This window comes from Centroberyx affinis, unplaced genomic scaffold, assembly GCF_046629955.1.
Source record: "Centroberyx affinis isolate AG114_WGS23_722 - 3 ecotype Tasmania unplaced genomic scaffold, CSIRO-AGI_Caff_v1 ptg006253l_1, whole genome shotgun sequence".
NCBI lineage: Eukaryota > Metazoa > Chordata > Actinopteri > Beryciformes > Berycidae > Centroberyx > Centroberyx affinis.
The window spans coordinates 62,534-82,322 of record NW_027283183.1 but is presented as its reverse complement, the minus strand read 5'-3'; the positions used below and the strand labels follow the sequence as shown (position 1 = coordinate 82,322).

Here is a 19,789-nt window from a genome sequence, read left to right as displayed (position 1 = left end):
GCACGCTTGACAGCTCCATCTGCTCGAATCTTTGGCAGAAACAACCGGAAGTCGTTTAGAGTAGGTAGTCTCTCAGTTCCGGTCGCCTGGAGACTCTTGAACTGGGTTAAAGTGCGCGAGGAGGAGGCGGGGTTGTCATTCTCCAACACTGACATTTGCATTTTTCCGCATTTGCAACGTAAATCTTCGTTTTCCAGCGAAAAAAACGGTTGTAACGGCGCGGAACAGCTGCTCGAGCTCGAGGAAACAACAAAACAACGGGAGACGAAGAAGAGAAGGGTGGGAAAATGTTGCAGAATACAGGGTGAGTGGACGTTTGGTGCAAATTTAGCTCGTTGATTGACCGAAGTCCGTTCACAAATCGGTGTGTTTTCTCCTGCCTGGCTGGATGGCAAACGTCCAGTCCAAACGTAGAACCGGCCGAATAAAAGTTCAGATTTTACCGAAATGCGTATTGATATGTGGAGGACATGTGAGCCGAATTGAAGAGCGGCTCCGACTAGTTCAGGAAAAGTCGCAGGTTCGACTCCCGAACGTCAGCCTATTTGCCAAAGAAGCAAAGAACCTTACTGGAGTTTGGTGGAAGCAAACTTCGACTCTATTAGCTCCTGCCTTCTTTTAGCGGCTGTAGCCGGATAATCGGGGCAAACGTGGAAACTGTTCGGAAAAAGTTACGATTTTAGGGCAATACGCATTGCTATGTTGATTGTTAATATAATGCTGTGTGGATTGTTACTATAATGTCGCGTGGATTGTTAATATAATGCTATGTGGATTGTTAATATAATGCTATATGGATTGTATGGGAGCCGAATTATAGAGCGGATCCGATTGGTTCAGAAAAAGTCGCAGTTTGAATTGCGGAATGTCCCAAGAAGCAAAGAACCCGAAAAGTGTCAGATTTTTTGCACGGAGTTTGGTAACGGCTAACTTGGCCTTAGCTTAATTGAACTTCTGTAGCCGGCTAACCGGGTTAACACGGCTCGTGACCTTGATTTACTTTTAAGTTTAATATTTTTATGTCGGTGACATTTGGGGGGAATGTTACGTATATAAAGTGTTTCTGAAATATTCTGGGTAAAGTTAAAAACACGCTGCGAACTTCAGTTATCGTGAAGCTAGCCGCAGATAGCTAGAATCAGACCGCTTGCTTTCAAAATAAAAGCGCATAGTTTGTAGTATTTCAGACAATAAATTGTTCTATTATGTAAATGAAGGACTTATATTTTGTAAGCCGTAACCGGAAGTGTGTTTCTTTTGGCTAGCTTTATAGTGGCGTCAACTTTAACCCAGTTAACATCACGACCTTTAGCCTGCTAGTTTAGAATGGGAGTCTATGGGAGTTTTGTTAGCACGCTAGTTTAGAATGGGAGTCTATGGGAGTTTTGTTAGCACGCTAGTTTAGAATGGGAGTCTATGGGAGTTTTTTAGCATGTTAAGTTTAGAATGAGAGTCTATGGGAGTTTTGTTAGCACGCTAGTTTAGAATGAGAGTCTATGGGAGTTTTGTTAACACGCTAGTTTAGAATGGGAGTCTATGGGAGTTTTGTTAGCACGCTAGTTTAGAATGGGAGTCTATGGGAGTTTTGTTAACACGCTAGTTTTTGAGTACGATTTCCTGTGTTTTTTGTTTGTTAGCATGCTACCTAACCATTAGCCCCAAAGTTTAAGCTTAGTATCATGTACACGCCACCATAAAAGTTTCAATAAAGTCTTCCGTATTCACAAAGTGCAGCTTTTTGGAGCTGGGAGCTAAGCTAATGCTACCACGTCGATGAGGCTGACACGACCTGTGCTAGCAGTGGACGTCATCAGCGTGGTAGCATTTTAGCTTAGCTCCCAGCTCCAAAAAGCTGTTTTTAATGAAAGCAGAAGCCTTTGTTGAAACTTTTATGGTGGCGTGTACATGATGCTAAACCCAAGGACACTCAGTGTAAGTTTGAGTCATCAAGGATCAGGCATTCGGAAGGCGTCGCTAAATTAGTTTCTTGTCAATAGTGAGTTTGATACTTTTCTTTCGGACGCTAGTGACGGCATAGCCATCTAGCGTCCCTTTGGGCTACCTAACCATATGTGTGTATGTGAGTTGCAGGAAGCTAGCCGGCTGCACGCTCTTCATCACCGGTGCGAGCCGTGGCATCGGGAAGGCCATCGCTCTGAAGGCGGCGGCGGACGGAGCCAACGTCGTCGTCGCCGCCAAGACGGCCGAACCGCACCCCAAACTGCCCGGAACCATCTACACCGCCGCCCAGGAGAGTGAGTCCCATGCTAACACGCTAACTGTTTACCACGCCACGGTGTCTGCGGGTCATTAAGAAGTCTGAAAAAGCAATAAATCATTTTTGCGAAAATGAAGGCCTTAAATGGCAGGAGATAGCTAGCTAATCCAGAGATGGGAAAATGGAAATGTTCCCAACAATAGCTGGAAGAGAAAGATTTTCAGGCAGGTTGCGTGTCGTTGATATAAATGAGCGAGAAGCCACTGTGCGGTCTGTCAGAAATCATTGAAGCGATGCACTCTGGGCGTCATGCTACTGATTTGTTCCCACTCCATTCTTTTTCATCACTACAGTGGCACTCCCATTGTTAAAACACTAAAGTGGTGGAGTTCTTCTGACCCATCATGACTGTGCTTGGTTTTGCTTTCACATTCTGCTTTTGTATAACCTTAATGGTGTGGCCAGGTACGGCTCGGAGTGCCATGAAATGTCTTAAAAAGCATTAGATACCCGCATGCTAACAGCGCTAACTGTTAATGATCATGGCGAGTTCACCATGCTAACGACACAGTGACTGTTGATCTATGCTAAGCTAATATGTTAAAAATAACAGTAAAAGTTGAACCCTGCTAATATAATAGATGTTTATTGTCCTCAAAGAGTAAATTTGTTTCCACAGCCAGTACAGGTGAAACACACATACACCAACACAAGAAACATACATGTACAGGTGAAACATACATGTACAGGTGAAACACACATGTACAGGTGAAACACACATACACCAACACAAGAAACATACATGTACAGGTGAAACACACATGTACAGGTGAAACATACATGTACAGGTGAAACACACATGTACAGGTGAAACACACATGTACAGGTGAAACATACATGTACAGGTGAAACATACATGTACAGGTGAAACATACATGTACAGGGTTAGGGTAAGCAGAGGGTCTGACTGTCCACAGGGGGCTGATGGAAAGTTGTCTTTACACCATTGCTAATGCTAACATAGCCATTGTCATGTTATCTTAGCATGGTTCAACAGTCCCATTGTTACTGTTAGCATGTTAGCACAGCATTGGTCAATAGTTGGTATATTACAGTGACCGTGTTAGTTTAGCATGGTTCAACATTTATGCTAAGCTAACATGCTAACAACACAGTAACTGTTGATATAAGCTAACATGCCAACAATAAAAGTAAGTTGACCTATGCTAAGCTAACTAATATCTACAAACTGTTGAACCATCTTTAGCTAACATGTTTTACATAAAGGAACTAATGGAAAATGCCAAACTAACGAACATATTTTTCCTCGTTTTTTTTTGCCTTTGTTCTATTTTTTTTTCCATATTTCTTTATTCTTTTATCTTTTTTTCTCATCACTTTCTTATATTTTTACAGTTTTCTTGTTTTTTCTCGATATTTTTCTTCTAGTTTTTCCGTTTTCTTTTTTCCATATTTTTCTGTTTTTTTTGTTATTGTTTTTGTTCCATACTCTACTTACTTTTATTTTGTTTCATATATTTTTTTGTATTGTATCTTTTCTGTGTTTATATATTTCTCTCTGTTCTCTCTGCTCTTCATGCTAACTCTTCTCTTCTCTTCTCTTCTCTTCTCTTCTCTTCTCTTCTCTTCTCTTGTCTTGTCTTGTCTTCTCTTCTCTTCTCTTCTCTTCTCTTCTGTCTGTTCTCCTTCCAGTCGAGGCGGCGGGCGGCAGAGCGCTCGCCTGCGTCGTCGACATCAGAGACGAGCGGCAGATCAGCGACGCCGTCCACAAAGCCGTCCAAACCTTCGGAGGTAAACGGGAAGTCAGTAGGAACACACAGGAAGTAGCTGCGACTAGACGCGCTTGTGCCTGATTGGTTGATAGGAAATTACTAGAAAAAGAAAAAAATGACAAAAAAAATGACAAACACGAAATAAATGACAGAATGATAAAAAACAAAAGAGGGTTAGGTTGGTTAGGGTTAAGGTAAAAAAAATGGAAAGAGACAAAAGTTAGCAAATTCTAAAGCCAAAAAACTTTTTTTTTTCAATGACCAAAAAATGAAAAACGCAACCGACCGATCGATGGTTAGCGCTCTGTGCGATGGGTCCACGGGGCTCCTGGGGTTCGGTGACCGGACTCTCCGGTCTGCCGTGTTCCAGGGGGCCGGGGAACGGGAACTTCAAGCCGATGGATCCGCGGGGCTACCTGGAGCTCCGGGTCCCTCTTAGCTGTTTCAGCCTCTTCTGTCACAGGCTTCTTGTTTTGTTTTGTTGCAGAAGGTCCAGCAGTTACTGTCTTGTCTTCCATGTTACCACTGTCTGCCATATTGATTAGCTTCACGCTGTTCAATCTGCCATATTGATTAGCTTCACGCTGTTCAATCTGCCATATTGATTAGCTTCACGCTGTTCAATCTAAGCGACCAGCCTGCATTCAGACTGTCTGTTTTCTTCCTGGTTTGGTTTGGACATCTTTCTGCCGTAAGTCAGTTTGCACTTCGCTCAGTTCACAGACTGAACAGACTGAAAGCAGCACACAGACTAAACCCCTTTTCTCCATGATGGTCTCATGTTTCTACTGACAAACTTTTATGGTATCAAAATTAATTGGAGGATGATAGAATCAGATATAAATTCTACACATAGGGGCTTTAAAATGCAAAAAGAAAAAAAACCCAGAAAAAAATGTCTAAGAATTACAGACAACAATGTAAAAATGACAGTTGGAGAAAAATACAAAGTGATAGAAAAGAAAAAAAATCGTATGTTTTGTCATATTTTTCTTGTATATTAAAGGTGCGACATGTAACATCAATAAATAATACATTTTTACATGTTAGTATAATAACCATAAACAAAGGAGACACTAGTACTAACAATACCACTGAGATAGAGGCTGCCAATTGTCTCCTCCATGGTCTCATTTGTTTACGGTAATTTACCAAGGAAGCATTATTCATTTGTAAATTATTTACTGAGGGTTTAAAAATGCTGCACATAGCACCTTTAATATTTTTTTATTTACTTTTATTTTGTTACGTTAATTATTATAATATATAAAAATATATAAATACAATAATAACATAATAAAAAATGAAAGAAGAAAAAAATGATGGAAAACATTTTTTTTTCACATTACAATTATAAAAAGGGTAAAAAATAAAAACAGGAAAAAAATGACAGGCAAAAAAATCTTCAAGGGAAAATAATGACAAAAGTAAAAAAAAACAACGTATTGACATACTGGTGAACAAAGAAAAAAAAATGACAGGAAAACGATAGAAAACGAGGAAAAAAGCAGAAATTTCCCTCCGTTTTTTTCCCCGCCTGATGACATCACTTCCTCGTTTGATTGACAAGCATAGACATCCTGGTGACAGAAATAATAGAAAAATGATAGAAAGAAGGAAAAAAGTGAAAAAAAAAAAGAAATTTGACAGGAAAAAGATGGAAAAGAGGAAAAAAGTGAAAAAAATGAAAAATTTTCCTCCTCTTTTTTTCTTTTTTGATGACATCATCAAATCCCTCTGTGTGACAGGTGTCGACATCCAGCTGACCAGAAAGAAACAATAGAAAAATGACAGAAATTGATAGGAAAAAAGTGGGAAAAACAGACTTTCCCCTCCTTTTTTTGTTTACTCTTCCCCATTATGACATCAACATTTGATTGACAGGTATTGACATCTTGATTAACAACGCCAGTGCCATCCAGCTGACCGGAACTTTGGACACGCCCATGAAGAAAGTGGACCTGATGCTGGGGATCAACCTGCGAGGAACCTACCTAACGTAAACACTCATTAACATATCATTAACGCCTGCGTAGCTAATGAGCCGACCGCTAACGATCCTCCTCCTGATAGGTCGAAGCTGTGCATCCCTCACCTGCTGAAGAGCCGGCGGCCGCACATACTCAACCTGTCGCCCCCCCTCAACCTGAATCCAGTGTGGTTCAAGAACCACACAGGTAACCATGGTAACCGCCGTAACTGCACGATAACCAGGAAGCATCCGGCTTCTGTTTGGATTTTTCCCCAATTCTTCTTTTTCTAAATGAAATGTTTCATTTTGTTTTTTTGTAATCTATCTTTTCTTTTATGTTTTTCAAATTTTTTTCCCTGTTCTTCCATTTTTTCTGTTATGTTTTTTTTCTTTTTGTTCCATACGATAGTGAATCGCACCTAACATGTTATGAATTGTATTTTATTGATTTTTTTTTTTCGTTTTTTCTTGGTTATTTTTCATGTTCTCAATGTTTTTTTTTCTTGTTTTCCTTTTCTATTTTGTCTTGATTCTTCTTCATTTTTTCAAATTTTTTCCATTTTGTTTATCGCATTCTTTGTTTTGTTTTTTTGTTTTTTGTATTACTACCCGTTATCCTGTATTCTCCACTAGACACTACTATGCTAACCGCCATTTTTCTGTTTTCCCTCCTTTCCCAGCATACACCATGGCAAAATACGGCATGTCCATGTGTGTGTTGGGCATGGCCGAGGAGTTCAGAGGTCAGATCGCCGTCAACGCACTCTGGCCCAAGACAGGTGGGTGTGGTTTAAGCTAGCATGCTAACAGAATCCTCATAGACTCCCATTCTAAACTAGCATGCTAACAGAATCCTCATAGACTCCCATTCTAAACTAGCATGCTAACAGAATCCTCATAGACTCCCATTCTAAACTAGTATGCTAACAGAATCCTCATAGACTCCCATTCTAAACTAGCATGCTAACAGTATCCCCATAGACTCTCATTATGAATTAGCATCCTGACAGTAGCATCCTCTCTGCTGTTGCCGTAGCGATCCAGACGGCAGCCATGGACATGCTGGGTGGGGCCGGAGTGGGCAGCCAGTGCCGGAAGGCAGACATCATGGCGGACGCCGCCTACGCCGTCCTGACGGAGCCGAGCGGCTTCACCGGTCACTTCCTGGTGGACGAGGACGTGCTGAGGGGGCGGGGCATCGCCGACTTTGACGCCTACGCCGTCCAACCAGGTGACAGGATGGTAACGGTGCTAACGCTAATGTCGTGTTTACATAGAGTCCTATTCGACCGGGTGACACCGTGCTAATGATGCTAATGTTTATATAGTGTTTCCATTGACTTCCATAATAGCATAGCGTGCTAATGTAGCATTCCCATAGACTTCCGTTCTAACCTCGCTCTCCCGGCAGGTCACCCGCTGCTGCCGGACTTCTTCCTGGACGAGGAGCCCGAGGGATTGGTCAAGCAGATGGAGCAACATGGTAACCATGACGACTGCTGACACCACCGCTGAGAGAGAGAGAAAGAAAACACTGAACTGACTTGTCTCCCTGTCTCCTTGTGTCCTCCTCCCTTGTCTCCTCGTTGCCAGGGGCGACCCCTGCCTTCAAACCGCCGCCGTCGTCCTCGGCCCCGCCCCCTTCCGACGGACCAATTGAAAGCACTTTTGACGTTATCCGAGGTGTCATCAACGCTGATGTCATCAAGGCAACGCAGGGCATCTACCAGTTCGACCTGTCAGGTGAGCTAGTTAGCGTGTTTAGAATGGGAGTCAATGGGGATTCTGTTAGCATGCTAATTTAATAATAATATAATGGGAGTCTATAGGGAAACTGTCTGGATGCTAGTTTATAATGGGAGTCTATGGGGCTTCTGTTAGCATGCTAGTTTAGAATGGGAGTGTATGGGGATTCTGTTAGCATGCTAACTTACAATGGGAGTCTATGGGGATTCTGTTAGCATGCTAGTTCAGGAAGAGAGTCTATGGGGATTAAAGGAGTCTCCCCTACTTACATATTAATGAGCATGCGTCCATATAAGGTGAGCACGGCGGCGTGTGGTTCCTGGACCTGAAGAGCCAATCCGGTGGCGCGGGGGCGGGGCCAACCGCCCATCAAGGCTGATGTCATCATGAGCATGGACTCTGCCGACTTCACCAAGATGTTCTCCGGTAAGCCGTTACCATGGTTACCAGCGTTTATTGTGTGACGTTACCAACGATTATTATGGGATGTTACTGTTTACTCATGTTTATTATGGGATGTTACCATGGTTATTGACATGTATATTGTGGGATGTCGGTGTGTCGCCATGGTTTTCTAACACCTGTGTATATTATGGGCTGTCGCAGGCTGGCTGAATCCCATCATGTAACTGATGTACATTAGGGTGTCCTGCTCTGTTACCGTGGTTACTAACCCATGTATATTATGGGCTGTCGCAGGCCAGCTGAAGCCCACACTGGCCTTCATGTCGGGGAAGCTGCGGATCAGCGGCGACATGACGCTCGCCATCAAACTGGAGAAGATGATGAGTCTGATGACGAAGGCCAAGCTGTGACAGAAAAACTACAAAACCGCCTTAAAACAACTAAGTGGGTAGAGCGAGCATTAACAATACAGAGAGAGAGAGAATAATAGATCGTAGATCGTCTGCATAGAGGAAGAACAAGAGAGAGAGAGAAGGGGCCGGGCCAAGCCAAAGCCCGCCCCCTTTTGTCCAAAGCCCATCCCGTCTTGTCTGATGATGTCATATCTAACATTTAATCTTGTCTTTATTCTCAATAAACTGGTGTGTTGATAAATAATGGAGGTGATGGGTGTGTTTGTTATGGAGACATGGGAGGAGAGGAGGGAGGGAGGGAGGAGACCTGAGAGGGGGGAGGAGAGGAGGGAGGGAGGAGGGGAGTAGGGAGGGAGGGAGGAGACCTGTGAGGGAGGAGGGAGGGAGGAGACCTGTGAGGGAGGAGGGAGGGAGGAGACCTGCTAGGGGGGAGGAGAGGAGGGAGGGAGGGAGGGAGGGAGGAGACCTGCTAGGGGGGAGGAGAGGAGGGAGGGAGGAGGGGAGTAGGGAGGGAGGGAGGAGACCTGTGAGGGGGGAGGAGAGGAGGGAGGGAGGAGACCTGCTAGGGGGGAGGAGAGGAGGGAGGGAGGAGACCTGCTAGGGGGAGGAGAGGAGGGAGGGAGGGAGGGAGGGAGGAGACCTGTGAGGGGGAGGAGGAGAGGACGGAGGGAGGGAGGGAAGAGATCTGCGAGGGGGGAGGAGGAGAGGACGGAGGGAGGGAGGGAGGAGACCTGCTAGGGGGGAGGAGAGGAGGGAGGGAGGGAGGGAGGAGACCTGTGAGGGGGGAGGAGAGGAGGGAGGGACGGAGGGAGGGAGGGAGGAGACCTGCGAGGGAGGAAGAGAGGAGGAGGTGGAGTCAGAACTTAACCAGAGACTGCAGGCTGCATTTGCTTTTATTCATAACTCTGTTCTCATTTATAGTGCTAATGAATAATTAATGACCTGTTCATAAAGGGCCTGATTTTTGAATATAGTTGCCTTGATATTAATTATGTTGCTGGGAAGTCAACAAACATTCTATTTTGTAGATTACTGGACACAAACTTTCATCTTCAGGCTAATTGCCAAATAAATAGGTAACAAAATATGTAGAAGTCGGGTGAAACTTACTGGGAGTTATTACTGTTTTCCCTCGGTTCATATCACAGTCTGTAATAACTTAGTTTTATTGTCCATGAAGTTTGAGACTTTTATAATCAAGTAGCTGTAACTGTTTAAGTTGTAAGACGTCTAATCGGCTAACACCCTTTGGTGTCAAGGATTGTAGTGTGAATATCCAAAAGGCTGATTTTCAAAAGCAGTTCATCTAGTTTTCCACCTCTAGGGGGCGTTTTAACCCTCTATGCCACAAAATGTAGATATATCGTGTCTTAAGTGTATTGCAGCTGGGTAATCCTGATAATTCCTCCAAATGGAGCTTTTGTGTTCACATGCAACATGTGCAGAAATACATGTTATCACATCCGTAATGGGAAACTTCTTGCCTGTCAGAGGGCCATGAAAATAATGACTTTTAATGCCATTATTGCATTGCGCACATTTACCGCATTTATAGAAAGCGTTCGGTACAGGACTCAACAGGGTTTGTGTCTCTTGGTCTGTTACTGAAGTTACGGAAGTTAGGGCCCCTAACCTCTTAAATGCCATTAAAGGTGGATCACTGAAAACATTCAGAGCTGGATCTGAGGTATGTATGTTCCAATGTTTCCTTATAGCGCGTGTAATGAGATGTGACTTAGGTGTATGTGTGGTTGTAAATGTAACTGAAAATGTATTTTCTTTGGGAATAGGTTTTTGGAATAACTCAGTACGGGATTTCTTAAGAGCTGAATGGTAAGCGTTATCGACCAGGTATCCTCTGATACCCAGATGCAAAAGACATCATCAATATATCGGTACCACTGGAATAAAATGTGTTCTCAGATGGATTAAATACAAAGTTCTTTTCAGAAAGGCCCACATATAAATTGGCATAGTTCAGTGCAAAAGACAAACCCATAGCAGTTACTTTTATTTTCAAACTTGAAATAATTGTACTTTAGAACAAATGAGGCTACAAATTGCTAAAATCCCAGATATACTATGTAAGTATTCTGAGCCGTCATCGAACGCCACTCAGTGATGACATCAACCAACCAATCAGACTCCGATGAGACTACGAGCTCCTGGCAGTGACAATAGAAAGTCTGGGAAAGGTTCGCATTTTCTTTGCTCCAATTCCATCTTTAGTCATCTTTTTAGTATTGACTGATGGTTCCTGAACTATTGATCTGTGTGGCTACGACCTCATCAGCCACTTTGACTCTTTGTGGACTCAGAGACCTTTACAAAAGAGATAATCTCCATCCCAACAAAAAAGGAATGATGGTCCTTGCTATTTTCTCTCATGTACCCTGCTCAAAGCCGGACTGACTGAGCTCTAATACTAATAATAATATTCCCATTCTACTTCCTGTTTCCCTGCTGCGAGCTCATTTCTTCATGTCCCATCATGTCCCATCATTCATTAGTGAGAGGCGCTGGTTAAAGCCTGATCTCCTCTACCGGCTAAAGCGTAGGACTCTACCTCCACTTACAGCCCTTTCTTTCTCTACCCAGTTAGATACTGTAGCATGCTTGCTAGGCTTGCTAGGCTGCTAGCACATTGCTGACTGGTCTGAACAATGTTTTGGTAAGTGACTTCACTAAGTAATCATGGCTAATCCCAAACTGTTTTACCATCTTTTTTATTAAGAAAACATACCTTTAAAAATTGTGAGCATAGTGAACTCATCTGCACGCCTGACTGTCCGACTGATTGTGCCGTTATTTGTTTGCATGCTCGTGATAATGACTCACTAGTGGCTACAAGGACCTTTGGTTTTCCTCTTGTTAAGAGTCCTTTGGTGGCTCTGTGTTCATGTTACATCATGACACTTCTTCACAAATCAGTTTTATTGCCTTCAGATGGAGCAGTTATGAAAATACAACAAAATGATAAAAGGTTTACTGTCCTTAGCCATGCTTTGATTAAGCTATTGCTAATGATTTCCAGTAATGTTCATGTTCATTCTGGCCCCGATGTCCCTGATTCTGGCTTGTGTGATAATTTGTGGCTTGAATATTGATGATTTTTGATTGTCTGACTTCTGCTCTTGTACAAACCTGGGCTTTCTACATATTAATTCTATAAGCTTATTGCCAAAACTAGATCAGTTGAAAGTTTGGGTTCATGCTGCTAATCCAGATGTAGCCTACTGAGCAAAAAGAGCATCTCCAACTCAGAGGTCAATCTGTCTGGTTATAATTTATTCCAAGATAGATCCTCTAGAGGAGGTGGTGTTGCTATCTATACTAAGGAGCAACTCCAGTGCTCTGTGATCCTGCCAAATATGTACCCAAACAATTTGATCTATTTGTCTTACATATTAAGCTTTCCAACAACTCTTGCCTAAAGGTTGCTGGGTGTTGTCATCCGCCATCAGCACCGACTGGTGTCCTTACAGCCTTGAGCTTCTCCTCACTTCAGCTCTGAGTTTGTCTTATCAGGAGACCTTAACTGGGACATGCTTAAACCACCAAAGAAAGTCTCTCTGCAACTTGATTCTCTTATTCTCTCGCAAATTAGTTCTACTCCAACAAGATATGATATAAAGCAGTCAGAGGCAAGGCAACTCTCATTGATGTTATACTCACAAACACATCCCACATGTGTCGTGCTGGGGTTTTCTGTAATGATCTCAGTGACCATTGTTTTACAGCTTGTATTCGTGCAATAAGTTCCGTTAAAAAAAGCACCTCTGATCTGTTATAAACATTGTCTGAAAAAGACTTTCTGCATGACCTAGCTGCTATAAAATAGTATAGAATCAGTCTGATCCCCTCTATTGAAGATGCCTGGAACCTGTTTTATAATAATTTTAGCACCATTATCAATAAATACGCCCCCAGAAGATCAATGAGAATTAAAACTTGTCTCAGTCCATGGATTAACCCTGATCTGGTTGAGCTTCTTCGTCGCCTCCTGGCATAAGGCTCGACTATCACAGTCTTCTACAAACTGGTTGACATTCAGACAACTTTGAAATAAATACACCCAGACCATCCGAAAACTCAAAGCTGATTATTTTAAGAGTTATGGTTTAGCTTTAGTTGTGATTGATTGAATGGGTCTTGATTGCTTGGCTTCTCTAGTTTCTACATTTGCTTCTAAACTCCTAACAATAATAATACAATTTATTTGTATAACCATTAGCTAAGTAGTTAAAATAGAACTAGTAGGCCTACTCTACATGACCCTGTCAGATGAATACATAGCTAAATAGCTAATAATAATAGTAATAATAATAATCATCATCATAATAATAATAAAATGTATTTGTATATCACATTTTAAAATGCAGTGTAATCTCAGAACAAAACTGAACTGCTAATCATTGGACCGGTCAACCAAAGCCCTACTGTCAGAAATCTTGGTGTTTTGTTTGATCCTTTACTGTCATTTGAACCCCACATTAAGTCCATCACCAAGACTGTGTTCCACCACCTCTGTAATATGACTGTGACTCACTAAGATGGCCGCAGAGTGAGTAACAGTGACTCGAGCTCCTGTCTGCTTTTGTTTGACCATTCGTGGCTCTTCAAGGCTTCTAAACTTTTTGATCATTATGCATTAACCTGAGTCATTGCTTTATTGTTACCAAAGTAGATCATTGCCCAAGTTGCCTGACAATGGAACAAGGCCAGATGAAAACGGTCTTTGATGCCATCGAACAAATTAAGACTGATATGTTGACCCACTTTGACTCGAAAGTGGATCCTATTCATCGCACTTTGAGTAGTATTGAGCGTGCTCTATCTGCTCTGGGTGAACATGTCTCTCAATTGAAACAACGTGTCGGAGCAAATGAGGACAATGTGAATGATCTCTCAACTTGGGTCAAACGACTAGAAGAAGAGAACTCCTACCTGATGGACAAAGTGGATTACCTGGAGAACCGGAGCAGATCCTCTAATCTACACTTTGTCAGAGTTCCAGAATTAGTTGAAGGCCGCGATATATACTGTATAGTTTCATGTCTCAGCTGATTCCACAGCTTCCCCTCTCCACCGGCTATTGAGAGGACTCATCGTACTCCCACTGTCCAGCAGAACGATAGAGCCAGACCTAAGCCTATTCTGATCAAGTTACATAACTTTAGGGATAAGGTGAAGATCCTTCGATTAACCAGAGAAAAAAAGGAACTGGTTTACAACGGGACCCGCATCTACATATATCCCGACTTCAGCGCCGATTTAACGAGACAACGTCTGTGTTTTGATCCTGTCAAACTTCAGGAACTTAACTTGAGGTTCTCTCTACGCTGTCCCTGCACATTGGGTGTAATTGTGGATGCCTTCATGTCTTCCAGAAACGCTTCCATGAACTCAGAATTTGTTCTTAATGACTTGCCTGGTTAAATAAAGGTTAAATAAAAAGAAATAAAAAAACTCTCCACCATAACAATCCTCTGAAGCGAATTCCTGTCTCTAGTCAGATCCCCAATACAACGTCAAAGAAGCCGTCTTCCAGTCTGCCAGAATCTCTACACATCAGGTGGATTATGTCCTGAGGTGATGTTGACATTTCCTGGAAAATTCATTATAATTATTTTTGTTTTGAGAATTTTCTCTTTTCATTAATTAGCTGATGGATGCTCACCTATAGCAATATTTTTGCTCAATGATTATTTTTGTATGTAACCTGATGAGCTCATAGACTGTAAAAATAATTCAGCTACACTCATCTTTTTTTCTGCTGCAGACAGAGCTCTGAATGAATTATGGAGTTGTCTTTGTTCATAGAGATTGGTTAAGGCCTACTTTACCACTGAGATCCCTTGACCCATGTTAGGGGGTTAGGGGGTACTGGGCTGGTTTGGGTTTTTTTCCTGTTATGTATTTATCTGTCCTGTTATGTGTCTTGTTTGCTTGAATTGTTTTGATTAATAATGCACTTGATTTTTACATAGTTTGCAACCTCTTCTTTCTTATTAGGATCTGCTTTGCTTCTATGTTTGTTCAATGATAGCACTCATATGAGTTCTGATTGTCAAATTGGATGGGGTTTAAGGATTAAAAAAATCTAAATATCCAAAGTCTTGTGCCAAAAATTAATCTTCTGCGAGTATTCTGCCCTCACTAGAGTGTTGAGATGCTGCCTAGCTTGGCAGATAGCTAACAGGTTTCTTCCATAAACATCCAAGAAGCAGCAAGTAAGTTTCAGGATGTTTACTTTTAAAAGCACTGTGAAACTGCAATACAAGTGAATACATTACAATTACAATGTGTCTACTTTCTGTTCATCTACATATATTGAGGCAAAACAGGTAGGATACAAATACACATAACACAAATAAACATATGTATGTGCTGGTTAGCTGGAGTAGCTGATGTTCAATGAACTGGATAGTATGTATCCAGGTAGCGATTAGCGCAAATGCTAACTTAACATTGGAAAAGCCATAGCGTGCTAACGCGATTAGCATTGCTAACGTTTTTATAATTAACAAGAAGCAAGAAGAAACTAGCGATCTTTAAGGTAAGTATTAAAGCTGAGAAACACATAAAGGTAAGTGTCTAAACAAATGTTAATTATTACTTACAGACACTTACCTCACTAGAGTGTTGAGATGCTGCCTAGCTTGGCAGATAGCTAACAGGTTTCTTCCATAAACATCCAAGAAGCAGCAAGTAAGTTTCAGGATGTTTACTTTTAAAAGCACTGTGAAACTGCAATACAAGTGAATACATTACAATTACGTGTGACTCTGTTGGCAACGTATACATTTACAACACCAAGCGGAGGTTCTATGTATACGTTGCCAACAGAGTCACACGCATCAGGAAGTCAACACGTCCAGAACAGTGGCACTTCATCAACACAGAACACAATCCTGCAGACCACGGTACACGACCTGTACCAGCTGCACTCTTGAAAGATACAAACTGGTTCTCAGGACCCGCCATCCTGAGAAAACATGACAGAAATGCACCTTCTCAGCCAGAATCCTTCGAGATTGTTGAGCCTGACTCAGATGCAGAGGTGCGTCCACTAATTGCAACCTTTGCTACTAAAGCCTCTGAAATGTCGCTTGGATCACACAGATTCAAACGCTTCTCCAGCTGGAAGCTACTTACCCGAGGGATAACCAAACTCATCCAGAAAGTCAAATCCTGTTCTGGAGCTCCAGAGGCGGGCACGCAAAAAGCAGATGAGTTTATGCAGGCAAGAACGGTAATCATCCGCAGTGTGCAGCAGGAGGTCTTCAAAGAAGAAATCAAGAGCCTGTCCAAAGGAGAAGTCTCAAAACGCAGCCCTCTCAGAAAACTGAATCCCATCCTGGATACAGATGGTGTAGTGAGGATTGGTGGCCGTATATCATCAGCTGAGCTCTCTTGGGAAGAGAAACATCCCATAATCATCCCTAAAAACCATCACATCGCTACATTGCTGGTGCAGTATTACCATGAACAGGTTGCACACCAAGGTAGACACATCACAGAGGGAGCTGTCAGGTCTGCTGGGCTGTGGATCCTAGGAGGAAAGAGATTGGTGTCAAGCATCATACACAAGTGTGTGACCTGCAGGAAGCTAAGAGGAAAAATGGAAAAACAAAAAATGTCTGACTTACCTGTCGATCGTCTTACCCAAGCTCCTCCATTCAGGCATGTCGGATTGGATGTGTTCGGGCCGTGGGACGTCTGTGCTCGTCGAACCAGAGGAGGTCTTTCAGAGGCCAAACGTTGGGCCGTCATGTTTACCTGTTTGGTCACAAGAGCAGTACATATTGAAGTAGTCGAGTCTCTATCGACATCAAGCTTCATAAATGCGCTTAGAAGATTTACTGCAATCAGGGGTTCAGCAAAGCTCTTTCGTTCAGATCGTGGAACAAACTTTGTTGGCGCCTGCAAAGAACTCGGGATAAAAACAGAAGATCCGGAGCTTCAGTCTTACCTCAGAGACCATGGCTGCACTTGGGACTTCAATCTGCCCCACTCTTCCCACATGGGAGGAGTGTGGGAAAGAATGATAGGAATCGCTCGCCGCATCTTAGATGCCATGCTGCTTAAAGTGCACTCCCCCAGTCTCTCACATGAAGTTCTTGTGACGCTTATAGCAGAGGTCGCTGCTATAATGAATGCTCGGCCGTTAGTTCCTGTGTCATCAGATCCGGATATGCCAGCTGTACTCACACCTGCGATGCTTCTAACGCACACAGTGTCTGCTTCTCCAGGAGACCTTGACTTCAGCGACCTCTACAGAAAACAATGGAAGCAAGTCCAGAGCCTCGCAGATTCATTCTGGAGAAGATGGCGTCAAGAATACCTCGCAACACTTCAACCAAGACGAAAATGGCAGGCAGACCAGCCTAACCTGCAGATTGGCGATGTTGTACTCCTAAAGGACAGCCAAGCCAAAAGAAATGAATGGCCCACTGGACTTATAGTGAATACCTTTCCAGGTCAAGACAATAGAGTCCGCAAGGTGGAGGTACGAGTGGTAAAGGAGGGCACCCCTAAGGTGTATTGACGACCTGTTTCAGAAGTTGTGCTGCTTCTCAAAGGTAAATAGTGGTATAACTCATTATACCAGGCAGGGAGTGTGCTGCCCCTTTAAGAGAACTGATGGAATCGCCTGTCCGTGCTGTATGTGTGCCGTTGTTATTGTTTGGTTTCCTTAGTAACAATGCCAACTGCTGTTTTTTCTTTTCTGTTCATTTTCTCCTAATCCCTAAACAACATATGTCTTTTCACAGTGCTTTTAAAAGTAAACATCCTGAAACTTACTTGCTGCTTCTTGGATGTTTATGGAAGAAACCTGTTAGCTATCTGCCAAGCTAGGCAGCATCTCAACACTCTAGTGAGGGCAGAATAGCGAGCGTGGCTTGTACAGCATAATACCAATATAATCATCCTATCTGAAGCATGGCTTACAAGTAAAATTTCAGATAATGAAATTAAACTTTCAAATGATGTATTATATAGAGCTGATAGAGGCACCAGAGGTGGTGGTGTAGCTTTATATGTTTTCTCCAATTTAGTATCTGAGATACTAAATTGTCACTCCTACTGTTGAGCCTAAACACTTTGAATGCCTTTTCATCAAGGTAACTCTCCATGAAAATAAGAACATCACTACTGGAAACATATATAGACCTCCCTCTGCACCTGCTGAGTCCTCTAACTCTATGTACTCTACAATCAACTCTATCACCTGTAGAAATGAAATTATCCTACTGGGTGATTTCAATAAGAATTGGAGTAATAAATCCCCTTGTAAAAAAAAAAAGTCAAAACCTGAACTTAACCCAGTTAATATGTGAACCTACTCGTATCACCCCTACATGTCCGTGTCTACTTGACTGGATTCTTGTGTCACACAAAAGTTTTTGAAAAACTGATATATATCAATTATCACTCCATCTTAACAACAATATCTTACCACCTTTTCAATCTGGCTTTAGACAGAATTATTCTACAAACACTGCTCTCTTAAAACTCACCAATGATATTTTCACCGCATCTAGTAACAGTAAACTGTCTGGTGCTATCTTTATTGCCTTAAGCAAGGCTTTTGAGTTGGTCGATCACCACCTTCTTCTTGATACACTTCATGCTATTTGTCTTTCACGTAATGCATTACTGTGGTTTAATTCTTACCTTCACAATAGAAAACAATGTGTTGTCATTCAAGGAAGTAAATCGGATCTGTTGGTACAAGAAAGAGGTGTGCCACAAGGCTCAACTTTGGGACCACTTCTGTTTTCCATTTTTGTAAATGAACTTCCCTTAATTCTATCAGAATGTTGCATTCAGATTTATGCTGATGACACAGTCATATACACATCTTAGACTAACCTACCTCAAATTCAATCAGCTCTACAGTCTGATTTCAATTCCTTACAAAACTGGCTTTTATTCAATAAATTACTACTCAATAAAACCAAGTCTCATACTATGATTTTTGGTTCACGGAAGTGCATTAAAGCCAAATCCAGATCTCATTCGATTTTAATTACCTGTCTTGATGGCACCTCTCTGCAAAGGGTCGAACATTTTAAATACTTGGGTCTATGACACCTCCAAATCTAATGTTCTTCCATTTAACACAGCCTACAATAATCTGTGTAGATTTGCCCTTGGTTGTCCTTTTCTAACCCATCATTGTATAATGTATCAAACACTTAAATGGTCTTCTCCCAGCATAAGAAGGGACTGTCACTGGATACAACCTATTTTTAAATGTATACACCTGGAATATCCTGATTACTTGAAATGGCTTCTTGTACCATTTTCCTCTAACTATCAACTTAGGCACTTAGCTCAGGTTGTTTTCAAGGTCCCTACAGTCTCTACATCCATTGGCCTTTCTGTTTAAAGCTCCCACAGACTGGAACAATTTGCCATTCGATCGTTGTCATCTTTTTCCTTGTTTAAAAATCTGGTTTTCTTTTTATGAAATAAGATGTTTATGTTTTAGATAACCCAATGCTATCACTGATAATATTTAGTAATTGCTATGTGCTGATCCACTTCTGTCTTTGTTTCTTTGGTTGTATCTGTTATTTATTATTTTCTATTTGTTGTGCAACTGTTATGTGCTTTTGTACCTGTCATTTCTTTTTTTTTTCTTAGTTGTCTTTGGTTTGTCTTTGTGCACTTGCACTATTCTTTTTCTGTAGCTTGTTTTTGTGTACATCTATTATTGCATTGCGTTTGTGTTCAAGACCCCCTTGAAAACAAGATGGGACATCTCAAGGGGTTTTTTCTTAATAAACAAATTTGAACACAATATAGCTGGAATTAGACCAATCCTCTCCTCCGCTCATGCCAACACCCTGATTCATGTATTTGTTTGTTCTAGACTAGATTACTGCAATTTTCTCTTCTCCGGTCGTCCTTCTCTTCCTCTTTCAGTCACTAAACCCCTTCAACTTGCCCTGAATACTGCTGCCAGAACCAGAAAATATTATCATATCACACCCACTCTGATTTCCCTCCACTGGCTGCCCATACAAGCTCGATCAGATTTTAAAATGTTAACACTAACTTACAAAGCAGTTCATGCACTTACCACCTCGCACTCTACACTCTCAAAACTCTGCTTATCTTTCCTCTGGAATAACCTTCCCTCCTCCGACAGAACTAACCCTTCATTGCCAACTTTTAAGAAAACTGAAAACCTTTTCTCACTCCTATAATCCTATAATCAATCCTAAAC

General features: G+C 42.0%; 2 protein-coding genes across 2 annotated transcripts; both read left to right on the top strand.

Moving 5' to 3' along the window:
* The first annotated feature begins 123 nt into the window (after positions 1-123).
* hsdl2 (hydroxysteroid dehydrogenase like 2) lies at positions 124-8,785 on the top strand. Its single transcript, XM_071512405.1, is given in 12 exon segments — positions 124-304; positions 2,092-2,255; positions 3,932-4,030; positions 5,896-6,010; positions 6,085-6,188; positions 6,664-6,762; positions 7,020-7,214; positions 7,395-7,466; positions 7,577-7,726; positions 8,026-8,078; positions 8,080-8,155; positions 8,429-8,785. Coding segments are annotated over 12 exon segments (1,260 nt in total). The 5' UTR covers positions 124-287; the 3' UTR covers positions 8,545-8,785.
* Positions 8,786-13,100: 4,315 nt separating this feature from the next.
* Positions 13,101-17,098, top strand: LOC139638308 (uncharacterized). Its single transcript, XM_071512406.1, has 2 exons — positions 13,101-13,111; positions 15,397-17,098. Exons 1-2 carry the CDS (start codon positions 13,101-13,103, stop codon positions 17,096-17,098), a joined length of 1,713 nt encoding a protein of 570 aa, XP_071368507.1.
* Positions 17,099-19,789: the final 2,691 nt, after the last annotated feature.